The sequence below is a fragment of the Pocillopora verrucosa genome, chromosome 1 (genome assembly GCF_036669915.1).
Source record: "Pocillopora verrucosa isolate sample1 chromosome 1, ASM3666991v2, whole genome shotgun sequence".
NCBI classification, from domain to species: Eukaryota; Metazoa; Cnidaria; class Anthozoa; order Scleractinia; family Pocilloporidae; genus Pocillopora; species Pocillopora verrucosa.
In genome coordinates, this window is record NC_089312.1 from 18,115,977 (window position 1) to 18,128,144 (window position 12,168).

The 12,168-nt window shown below is 36.7% G+C and overlaps 1 protein-coding gene across 1 annotated transcript in view; it reads left to right on the forward strand.

Moving 5' to 3' along the window:
• The first annotated feature begins 550 nt into the window (after window positions 1–550).
• The window catches only part of LOC131799741 (cilia- and flagella-associated protein 46), a 47,139-nt gene continuing 35,521 nt past the window's right edge, over window positions 551–12,168 (forward strand). Inside the window, exons 1-16 of the mRNA XM_059117440.2 lie at window positions 551–1,141; window positions 2,471–2,602; window positions 3,522–3,586; window positions 3,728–3,892; window positions 4,572–4,695; window positions 4,786–4,880; window positions 5,422–5,586; window positions 6,289–6,385; window positions 7,102–7,200; window positions 7,527–7,604; window positions 7,839–7,951; window positions 8,514–8,742; window positions 9,889–10,139; window positions 10,339–10,660; window positions 11,356–11,498; window positions 11,899–12,111. Of these exons, the coding sequence (XP_058973423.2) occupies window positions 974–1,141; window positions 2,471–2,602; window positions 3,522–3,586; window positions 3,728–3,892; window positions 4,572–4,695; window positions 4,786–4,880; window positions 5,422–5,586; window positions 6,289–6,385; window positions 7,102–7,200; window positions 7,527–7,604; window positions 7,839–7,951; window positions 8,514–8,742; window positions 9,889–10,139; window positions 10,339–10,660; window positions 11,356–11,498; window positions 11,899–12,111 (2,459 nt within the window). The 5' untranslated portion in view covers window positions 551–973. The remainder of the gene's footprint in view (window positions 1,142–2,470; window positions 2,603–3,521; window positions 3,587–3,727; window positions 3,893–4,571; window positions 4,696–4,785; window positions 4,881–5,421; window positions 5,587–6,288; window positions 6,386–7,101; window positions 7,201–7,526; window positions 7,605–7,838; window positions 7,952–8,513; window positions 8,743–9,888; window positions 10,140–10,338; window positions 10,661–11,355; window positions 11,499–11,898; window positions 12,112–12,168) is intronic.

The following is a 12,168-nucleotide window of genomic DNA, read 5'->3' on the forward strand; positions in this document are numbered from 1 at the left end:
AAATAAATTACATCAAAAAGGATCTGTAAAATATATATGATAGTCTTCCCCTTGCTACACTTTCTAATTACAGAAATAGTGGCTGATTTCATAACCTACGGGAATGGAAGAGCGCGCAAGTACGGAGTCAAGGGAGAATGTTATGTACCTCCAACTATTCATAAGAATTTGTCCACATGCATCTAGATTGTGAATTTCTTACATGAATTGAGGATATACACACGGCGCTTATACGGTTAGGAACTAGCTCGGTAGTTAACCAACAAAAATAAATGATGTTTTCAACGTGACAACGATGACGGACTTTGATCTGGCTAGACTTGATACAAAATAATGTTGTAAAGTCTTCACCTCCCTTCAAGATCAGCTGTCTAATGTATGAATAGAACTAGCACAATGGCGACGAAGCGAAAATCAGCTGAAGAAAGCTGAAGCAGCCACGAGGCTGATGCTTCCGTCGAAAGTAATAAATTTTAACTACAAACCAATATCTACGGTGAAATTCCTTGTTACAGGTTCTTACCTTGAAGTAGAACGGGAAATCGCCATACAATTTCAACCACTTCGTGCGCAGGATGTAGATTTCTACCCGGTAAATACACGAGCTGTGGAATAATCTTTTGATGGTGCATCTTACTTCTTGTACATGAAAACGAAGCTTTAAAGCTTTAAAGCTTCAGATACAGATCACACCAGGTGTTTTGACCGATCGGGACGCTGTTATGAAGATTGTTCTCAAACCATCTACTCTGTACATTGAGGTTGGAAAAATTTCCTCCCACTCAGTTTGGTTCCAAGCTTCCTCGATCAGCTTGTATCACGTGATAGAAATCAAAACTCCCGCGCATTTCATTTCTATGGCGACGGTGTTGAGAAAATCCAATATGGTGGACGAATTCAAGGTTATTTTGTAAAAACATTGTAAAAAACACGGTTAAAATTTGTTTGAACCCATACGAACTTTGGCACAAAGATGGACAGCAATATTCGGAAACTTGTTCACGCAGCGTCGCAAGATAATGACGAGTCTGCATTGTTTGAGGCTTACAGCAAGTTGAAGAAGGAAAGGCAATCTTTAGATGACAAAATCGATGCAGTTTCATCGGATCTTTTCGTATTGTGCGCCGAAGCAGCGCAAAAGGTATGTCGCATTATAACAACTGTTTAATTTTAGAGGAGTGTAATTTGAACTGGATTAGAATTCCTGGTGGAAGTGCTCCACCTGCATGAAACTTTTAACAATTGTTAATTGTACATATCAAGAGTAAATTCTAATTCGACTAGAGTTGTCTGCACTCAGCTTAATTAATTGATTATGCTCAATCAAGCATTCTATTTGAATGTCTTTTAAATAAGACCTCAGCGATTGAGGAAAATTAAGTTAGCACAGGGAAAGGCTTAGTATAACAGTCAGTGAAAACGGAAAAATTTTTATTGGTCCTGATATGGATAAGATTTCTGCACAACCCTATAGATACTGTTTTAAAACAAAGTCGTAATCCTAAAGGGAATCTACCGTTTTCGCTATTGTTTTCTATATGCATGAACTGTATGCATAATGAAATATGGGGCTGTGCAGGAATCTTACCATGGTATGTCTGAGGTGTCAAATGTGCAGAGTGAAAATGTTAGTAATTAAATCTAAAAAAAAATGAAGTGAATGGGAAACAATGATTATACCAAATAAATCAAACCTTTATATTATTTGTAGACAAGCAGCAGTAACAAAAGAAAAGTTTTGTTTACCCTTTGTGTATATCACAACAAACATACCAGTATTGTGGAAACAATAATGATTATGAATATGAAACCAATCTTCACAGTAATAAACACTACTTACACGTAAGCAGTAGTGAAAATAAGGCCTAAAAAACTTCAGGCCTTTATGGGATTTGAACTCATGACTTTTGCAATACCTGTGCAGTGCTCTACCAACTGAGCTAACATTAGCCAACTGAGAGCTGGTCGTTATATTGGTTCATAATGAACTGGTGGAATGGTGAATCAGTGACTGTGAAAATATGAAAATCATATATGTGAACTGTGTTTTTTTTAGAAATGAATATGAGTGTGACCTCCACACTAATGAACACCACTTAAGCTGTAGTGAAAATAAGGCCAATAACATATCCACAACACACAACTTGTTCTTTACTCTATCTTCTAAAGCATGAAACCTCTATAATTTTACTAAGTGTATGCCACTTCATCGCAACTTGGTCTTACCCTTCACTTCACAACCACAGGGCAGTGGTGCTGGAGAGCTCTCTAAAGGTTCCTTGCTTTTCTTGTCTCTAGAGAGGCCAATTTTCTAAATTTCTATGGAACAATGATCCTCCCTGACCCTATGGAGGTGCTGTTACATAACTATCATTCATGTAATATATAAATTGATTTATTTGTTCACATGTTTATTGTTGTTTATGAACTTGTCTATTTTCAACTAATGCATTTCTTTTCCCCTGTACAGCATGGTCAATTTGATGTCATGGATGACTGTGTAAAAATGTTTTTTCAGAAGACTCCTCCCTCAAATCAGTTTCTATGTCGAGCTTATTTGTGTCAAGCTCAGCTCAACGCTCCAACTTCTTCTAAGAATCCAGTGAGTTTTAATTTTATTCCTATGATAACTGTTACAATTTTTTGTGTTCCAGGGGTCTCATTAAAAGCTGTTTACCAGTAGTCTATGGTTACCTGTAAGACCTCTTACCAGTGTCTGTTCAACCTGCATGCAGGCTCTCATGTTTGGTTTTTGCTTTATGGCCCCTTTCCAGGCACAACAGCCTATTACACCATTGGAAGCCAGTTATCGAAAAATATAATGAAACCCCTGGGGTCCAGTTGTTCAAAAGGTGGATAACACTATCTGATAGATAATTTACTATCCAGCTGATAAGTGCAAACAAAACATACTGTGCTATCCACCAGAAAGAGATTTATCAAGTGGATAGTGTTATCTACCCTTTCAACAACTAGGACCAGATGTTCCTCCAGAGAGCTTTTATGAATTGATTTAAGTCAATATTTATCCAATTTCACCTTTGAGTGATTTTGAAAGAAGAAGTATGATTAAGAAACAAGTTAATTTTCATTTTGCTGCAAACAGTTACTGTTTTGATCCACATTTTGAGATTTGAAAGATCAACCTGTTTGTTCAAAAGCAGTCTTTAAATATGTTAAAAACTGAAGTATGGGTGTGCTGCAATTTTGAAAAGAGTTACATTAAAGAAACCACATACACTGTATGTAAAGTGCAAGATGTAAGAGGAAAAAGCTTCAAATGCTAGTTTGCATATGAATAATAACAGTGCAATGTCTTTGTATATTGAGTTGTTATTGAAAAGAAAAGAAAAATTAATTTTATGCTATCCTTCCTTACTGATCTTTAACATCAAAAATGCTCATTTTAAATTAATGAACTTTTTGTACATAATCTAGATAGAACTTCCTCCACTGGCTGGCATTGCTTTTGGCATAGACACAGTTTCACTAAGCTAGGCATATTTGTAATGTTTTCACAGGAGCAACTTGATAAAGCAGTGGAATCCCTATTGAAGGCAATTAATTTTGCCAAAAAGAATGTTAGGTATGAGTTGCAATCTATTTGTAAATAACATTGCTAGTGAAACTCTATATGTTTATATTAATTTAGTTTGGATTGCTTGTATAATTTATTAACTTACATGAAATGGCTGTCCATTACTTTAGTCTAGAAATTTCATTACAGATACTACTTCTTGGTGTACAATGCTTCAGTGCTGTATTGGCAGTTCTGTCGTCCTTTCCTTAAGCCCAACTATCGCCAATATTTAGCCAAAAGTCTGCATCAGGTTGTGAAAGCACTGGATGATATTGATGACAAAGATTATGGCTGGAGAGCTCAGCTAATGATGTGAGCATTCTGTTTTTTTTGTTGTTGTTGTTTGTTTTATTCATTTTGTTTTTTTGTCCTTATGTATTCGGACTTGTATGAAATTCAGTAAAGCAATTAGTACTATCAGTGACAGAAGTTTGTTTCTCAGCTCTTCCTTCTCCTCTCCATTTTTCCCCTGAACATTTATTTTTCTTTCCATAAGACTGTTCTTGTTTTTGTCCTTCTTCTTGAATGCTTGGTAATTCATGATAACATCAGGGTTGGGAAGTTAGCAGAGTTCTTTAGGTGTGTGCATTAGGAGGGGTCATCTAGAATAGTAAGGACAGAAAAACAATTATAGCTATCTTAATTGTTTCTCTGTCCATATTAAAATGAAAAAAGAAAACATTGTATTGCATTGAGGTTTGTTCATGTCAGGGAAAACCTGGAAATCCATAGAATTTACAATTTATTGTGATGAGTATGGATCATGATGACTAAAAATCTCAAACAAATTTTCAAAATGGAACAAACCAAGACATAGAGTGACTCTCTGATTATTATTTTGTACGTAACTTTGAAATCATATACATATTAATTCTGTAATGAACTTTTTTCAATCATTTTTTAATGTGTATCATTCTTATATTTTGCACTTGGCTTCAAGGTCAGTCTTACCTTTGTCTTAGTAACCAAATGAATGCTTTCTTCTGAGTAGTGCACTGATTGAATGCCATGTAGATGCAGGACGCAAAGAAGATGCCACTCAAATCAGTATTGCCACTTTGGCATTCACTAAAAGTAACGTTCCTTCATTATACACAACTGTACTAGGACTGCAGGTGAGGTCTGCAATGATCAAATGTTCAGATCTTCTTTTCTACTCTTTACATTTCACATTGGTTGTAATGTACTATTTTCCTGTCTGCTAGGTTCGTCATCGACTGATTGATTTGTCAAAAGCATCAAAAGAAGCAAGAGCTTCTAATGAGTTGTACATGTTCTACAAGATCCAAAGGCTTAGAACGTGAGTTGTGATAAAATAATACACATATTTAAAGGGATATGTTGAATTAGAATTCTTCAGAATATGGTGCTAAGAGATTTTCCATGAAATCCATGCGTAGTGCAAATGATTCAATTCCCACAAAAATATAGCTGTACTGATATGTAGGTAATGTTTTAAAACTTTGTATATTTCTTGGTCATCATCTGTGAAAGTACAATGTGTTATCTTGAAGTCACACTTTCTGAATTTAGATTAAGGAATCTTGAACCAAACAATAATCATCTCATGTTTTTAGTGTTTCTGTACATTGTCTGCAATTTGGAATGTATGAAATTTTTAACCCTTACATAGAGAAGTTCAGTTTTAAAATCAATGCTAGTCATAGGCTTAGGCATCATGACATCCTTACCTCGATAAATCTTTTTTTGAAGCTACCAACAGTAAAATTAGAAATGCCTTGAAGTTGATAAATGTGCAAACTCTCATACACACAGAAACTATTGAAGACTTCTAGTAGTGTTAACAATTTTCAATTGAAAATGTCACATTTTGTCAACAGCTTGATTGAAGCAGATGAAAAAGTTGACATAGAACAAGAACTGAACAAAATCTACAAATCAATAGTCAAGGGGGTGGATGCCACAGATCGAGCTAGTACAGCCATGTCTACAAGTACGTCAACCAGCAAAGCCAGCTCTCCTTATGTTGTTGGAAGTAATGACAGGTGAATAAAACAGTACTGCAACCACTTATTTAATATTTAGAATGTACAACACTGTGTTCTCCAATCAAACACTTACAGCTAAAATGTACCACTTGTGACAGCTTACTGTAATTTGCGAAATGAGATAAAATGCAATCCAACGTAATGAAACAAAACAAAACGAAATGCAACAAGACGAAACAAAATGAAACAAAATGGAATGAAATCTGAACAAAATAGAAATCCGTAATTTGCAAAATGGAAATATGCTAATGATTTGCAAAATAGAAATCTGCAATTTGAGATTTCTCTTTTGCAAATCATTAGAATATATCCATTTTGCAAATTACAGATTTATCATTTCATTTTGTTTCGTGACAGCACACATTAATACAAGTACAGCGTAGTGTTCTCTAATCGAACACTTACAGCTAAAATGTACTACTTGTGACGGCACATACTAACACAACTGCAGTAACTGCTTAGAGGTTTTGAAATTACATCAGATAATGTTATGAATTCACAACTTTGGAAAAAAATCTCACAAGTTAAGCAGAACACCAGGAAAGACACTAACAGAGTCATTGTCTGGTTAAATATCTCCTAGTAGTATTGAACATTTTTATAGTGACCAATGCTCAAAAAAGCTGCATGTGAGTTATATAAAGAGTGAACTCTGCTTTATTAATCGATCTGATTTTTTCTACACTCAATCTTCTTCAGGATACCACTTCTCATTGAGTTGGCCAGACTCTGCTTGGAGCATGATAGGCATGATTTAGCCTCAGACTGTATTGAAAATCTTAAAGGGGGTGTTAAGGCAAGTAGTGGTTTGTTGATCAAGGCATTGATAAAATCTTCTTCATTTGCAATTGGGAGGGTGATTTGATTGTACTATTATATTACACCCTTAACCCTTTACACCCTAACATCAGTATGTATATTCTCCATACTATTCTATTTACATTTCCTAAAGTGCTGACGAGGAGAATTTGTTTCACAATCAAGAGTTTCCTAGTTGGTGATCATTTTCTTTATTCTAGTGACCTAACTGTGTGATTCAGGGGTGATACAGCAAGGAGAAATTAGATGCTTATCACTCTTAGGGTGTAAAGGGTTAAGATGGGTTTCTGTTAGAGAGTCAAAGATGTTTCCCCATTAAGGTTTCAGTCTATTATCTATAGTGATTCTGGAATTTAGGGAGAAGGGAAGCCAGATTTGGGATTGTAAATATGAATCGAACAGAGGATCAAAGCATTTTGCATGGTGGGAAGCAAAAAGTATTGCATCAAAGAACCAAGGGATCTTCAGAGAGTTGTCTTTTGAATTGACTAAAATGAATGTGGCAGGGGATTGGAATTAGGAGATAAAAAAATCAGAATTTAAAGAAAGAAGATAGTTTTTTCAAGATAACAGAATTGTAAGACCCCATAAGGGATTCTTATATTTCAATACCAATGAGCCTTATGGTTTTATTGATTTTGAACAAGTCTAAGTTTTCAAAGACAAATCCAAAGTTGTACCATGTATTTTCAGACTTCTGAGACATTGCTGGAAATTGAGTTCATGAAGTGTGAGTTGATGGTTCAGTCCCTTGGCAAAAAGAAAGAAAATTACAGCAAATCTGTGGTGGAGGCAAGTATTTTATTGAAAAAAACATAGGGTGAACCTGTGTACCTTGGAGCCATCCATTTTTTAGTTTGTAGCCACCCAAAGTTCACATTCTATTTTTCAATTTTTACTGGCATGTACAAGAAATAACATTTAATTCTGCAAAAAAAACAAAACTTATTAAGAGATATCAGGTATATTGATTGTCCAAAAGTGCAGCCTATAGACTTCATTTATTGAAATAACCAACCCCAACTTTTTGACCTCTGTTCAGATGGCGACCAGGTGGAACTGTTCAGAATGAATGTTAGGCTTACAATATCATATTATGGTCATGTGTTTTCTTTCAGAGACGTATTCAAGCAATCAGAAAACTTGAACAATGTATAATGACAGCCGTTAGAACCGGAAATCCAAATATTATACAGGTCTGATAACTTTCTTATTATATAAATGACTTTAATTTTTTTCACTGTAGCTAGTGTTTATTGAAAACACTTTCTGTACTTATGATTGCCCAATAAACACATTTGTTGAAGGGAAGAGAGGACACCTCTATGGAAGGGTAATTCAGACCAGTAAGAAGAATGAAGAGGTATAATGTTATGATTATTTAAGGTATGCCTTGTACTGTGATGAAAGTTAATTTTATTGTTTTACAGACAGGATGTGTGACAATGTGGAATCTTACACTGCCTCTTCTGCAGTCAAATTTGCGACATCATGTGAGAAAGCCCCTTACCCTTGCTGCACAAGCCTTGGAAGACATTGATAGGTACATTAAGCAAATGGACAACAAACTTTTATTTCAGAAAACCTTCTCATTATTTTGTTTCCAAATGTTAAAAGAATACCTCTAATTAAAAATATAACTCTTAGTTAGGTATTTTTATCTTTGAGATTCATGTAAAATACATGAAAGTTTGATTTCATTAATTTGATAAATTAATTTGATAAATTGATTTAGACCAACCAACATTCAGGGTCTTAAAAAAACTAAGGAGAATGTGCTGCCTTTGTTATGACATTCTAGTCCTCTCAGGTAAGGATAATAAAACTGTAGGCCCTGTCTCCTGCACATAATCTGTGCTGGTTAGCAGGTGACATTAAAGAACATGCGCACTTCTTGTAAAGAGTAGGGAATGTAGCTCTGGTGTTGTTGTCGGGTCTTGCTTCCAAAAATTCCTAAATTGCAGTATGGTCCCCTGCAAAGTGTTATAAAGTGCATTATAAGGTGCGTTAGAGGACACCATCAACATTAACATTAATTGCTCAATATTGCATTTTTGCTTAAAGAGTAAGCATGATCTTTTCTTGTTTTATATATTGTCCTTTAGTTTGTTGGTTCTGTTACGATGCCAGATGCACACAGAACTGGCTAAATGTGAAGAGGCTGAAGATCAACTGGAGTATGCTGTCACACATCTAAGAAAGGCGCTTGAACTGGATGACTCAGGACAGTATGGTGATAGATTACGCACTGCCCTGACAAGGCTACAGTTAAGAGCCACTCTTTACAAAACTCCTGAAAGGCCTGAAGATTTGGCTGCTATGATTATAGAGCAGGTTAGAATCCCGAGTTTTTGATTAACAAAGAGCTGAGATTTTAATCGGGCTGACTCTCTTGTGTGGTTACGCACCTTCGAGATTTCAATCAGTGCAGTTTTCTTGTCGTACTTTTATGTTGCGAAAGATTTAGAGAATTTTCAACAGAAAGCATGAGAAAGCATTGAAATTAAGAAAACATCAATAGTAACATCATATACGACATACTGTTTTAATTCAAATGAGTGGTGAATCAATCAGTCAATCTACTAAAAAATTATTCCACGAGCGCGCGTTGGATATGAGATGATAGTTCGGGTGGAATAATTGTTTTATCGAAAACGCCCCAAATTATAGATAAATCTTCCCAACATTATTTTACAGAATGTTACAATGTACAAAAACACTTCCGGTTTAACTTGTCTTCATGCGCGATAGTATATTGCTTATAACCCATGAGGCCATGTTGCATGATAAGCTGAATCATTCACGCCTTATGATTGGTTCTTACTTTGTGATCTGTTGGAGAACAGACGCATAGATGACGTCACCATTAACAATATTTTGTTAATTTTGCTTTTCTATCATATAAAAAAATACAGTTTCCATATTGCCGCGAGTCCGTTCAGTAATAGATCACGGAAGACGGTAATATGTGGTGGGAACATCAGTGACACAATTGAGAGCGTCTCGTGCGATTCTTTGTTCTTACAACATTTTGATGTCATCTTTGATCTATTACTGAACGGATGCACGGCAACATGGAATCTATTTGTTACGCTGATGAACCCTTTACACCCTAGCATCAGTATGCATATTCTCCTTACTGTCCTCTGTATATTTCCTGATGTACTGAAAAGGAGAATTTGTTTCACAGTCAAGAGCTTCTCTAGTTGGTGATTATTTCCTGTATTCTCTCGACCATAACCTGTGATTTTGTCGAGATATTGTAAGGAGTTAGATGCTTGTCACTCTTAGGAGTCAAAGGATTCAAAGGTCTTTAATATTTGCTTACTTCTCTACAAAAACTGTAAGAAATGCGATTGTGTAATAGTCATGCAAAACTTCTAATTTAGAGGTCCGGTTTTGAGCCCTGGCTTGGAAATCTTAGGCGCTACATTTTGTAATAATGAAATCCACAATAATAACATTGCTGCCAACTTACAGGCGAGGGCTAGTGATGACTCCAGCACAGTTCGTATGAAGAGAGCTTCCTTAGTGAAGGCAGGGGAGGCGTTGTCACCGGATGCCTTCATGCATGTGCTTGACAGTGAGAGTAATACAAAGGACCCATCTACTGGGAAAGGTCCACCTACTGCATTAGGAAGACTGGCTGGAAGAGCGAAGCAGTTTGAGAAGGGAGTCAGCAAAGCTGCTGGTCATTTGAAGAGGCTGGGAGATGAAAGCGATCAAGAAAGGTGAAGGAAAAAATTACACAAACACATGTGTTACTGACATTTGCAGTGCTTAAGCTACGACATCTACTAAGAGATTGTTATCTCTTGCAACTACAAATTTTCAATGTGAGAGTAAGTGTAAGTGTTAGATGAACCAAAAGAGGATGAAACAACAGATTGCTCGGCCAAAAATTGATAAAAGTTCTTTTTGTTCCACCAGAGTTCGTATTTGGGCAGATTTAGCCAAGACTGCGCGTAAACAGCAGGTCTGGGATGTTGCCCGCGTTGCTGCTAGATTCTGCCTTCTTTATGACGACAATCGTTGGTCGAAGAGACAATCTACCAGCACATCAGAGAAAAATGGTGAAGGTAACACTGAGAGAGATGATCCAACAGGGAGTAAGTCGCCGTTACCAGGCGAAGTTGGCGGCAGACTTGATGCAACAGGAATGAAACTGTTGTATCCCGAGGGCATGACAGCATTTACTGTGGAACAGGATTTGTTGAGAACGCTGGCTGAAGTTCGTTTTATTTTTGCTGAGGTTCGTAAACTGAAGTTCATAGAAGACGAGAGTTATCTAAAATCAGAATCTGACTTTTTGGAATGGTTTTGAAGCCATTGTGAAGATCTAAGTAACGAAGGCGGTCCTGATCATAACAAATGATCAAATGTTATCAGCTTTAATTCTTTAAATCTCAAGATCGCATCGTTAAAACCCCCCCCCCCCCCCCAAAAGCTGGTACGTATTTCTTGGTAAATTAGTTTCGAGGATTAGGTTTTAGATGAAGATAACAACTTCTATCTAAATTGCTGGATAATTTATGGATATTATACGGATAACTGCTGGGAGTTGAAGGGTCAAGTAGAAAAATCAAGTGTGTTCTACTGAGTCATTTCTAGATTTTATTTGACTAAACTTTAGCAGCAGAACTGAATCACACAACGTTTATCTTCATGAGAAATAATTTATGAGGCCTTTTTACGGGTACTATTCGTACGCAGCATTACAATTTAGTCCAATATTTCCATGTACGGAATTCTTTTTGTTTAAATAAATTCTTGCTTAGGCTTTTTTCTTCTGATGAAGTAAGTGGAAGTTTAACAAATGAATGCTACACCACAGCCCTGGATCATCATTGTGGGTTAATTATTTAGCGTACTCTTCCCCTCGCATTACTTTTTTTTTGTATCGTGGTGACCCCTAACCCTCCCTTTATAATGGTCCCTTCCCTACAGGCTTTGGTACAGTTACTAAGAACTGAAGGAGTCCAACTGGGTGACAAACCAGTGCCACCTGAGGATACCATCAAGCTGCGCCCTAAGCGATACGGTGATCAGCTCGTCAATTTTGATGATATGCCAGAATGGGTCTCCTATTGGTAAGCAACATACATGTATCTCTTTTCAAAATAGCAGCTTTAAATTGAAATTGGCGATGTTAAATCATACAAAAAATCTACACCCATCTAGCGCTCAATTTCATTATCTTTTTGTGATCTTGAAAGATCTCCCTTCTTTTCACGCTTCTTTCCTCGCGAGTGATGCGCCTCGCGGCAGTCGTGCTCGTTTCGCGTGTACTTCCACGTGCCTGATAAGCGCATCTAAAGGACTCCTGTTCTGGCACTCTCTTTCGCAAACGTTATTTTGGATGTCGCGCAATGCTCTTTCTGAGAGAGAGAGAGAGCATTGCGTGACTTCTCAAAGAACGGCTACGATGTTCTTATTGTGGTCAGTTTTGTCAAGATTTATGTTTCACATATTTTTCCCCCATTCTGTTAGCAACTGGATTTCGTCTTTGTCGAATGAGGTGATTTACAGTTTCCAGCGAGCCGCTGAAATTGGCGTAGAGCTGAAAGAGTCATGGCTTGTTTGCAATTCAGCTGTGTACTTGTGGAACTATGCAACCCACATGCTGTCACAAGGCAGACACAAGGAAGTCATTCCCATATTCTCGCCTGTGTTGGAAGCAGTGAAGCTTACCGGACATGCAGGGTGAGAATGTTTTCATGAGGCTATCGATTGCAGTAAAACAGGTTCATCATATTTGGG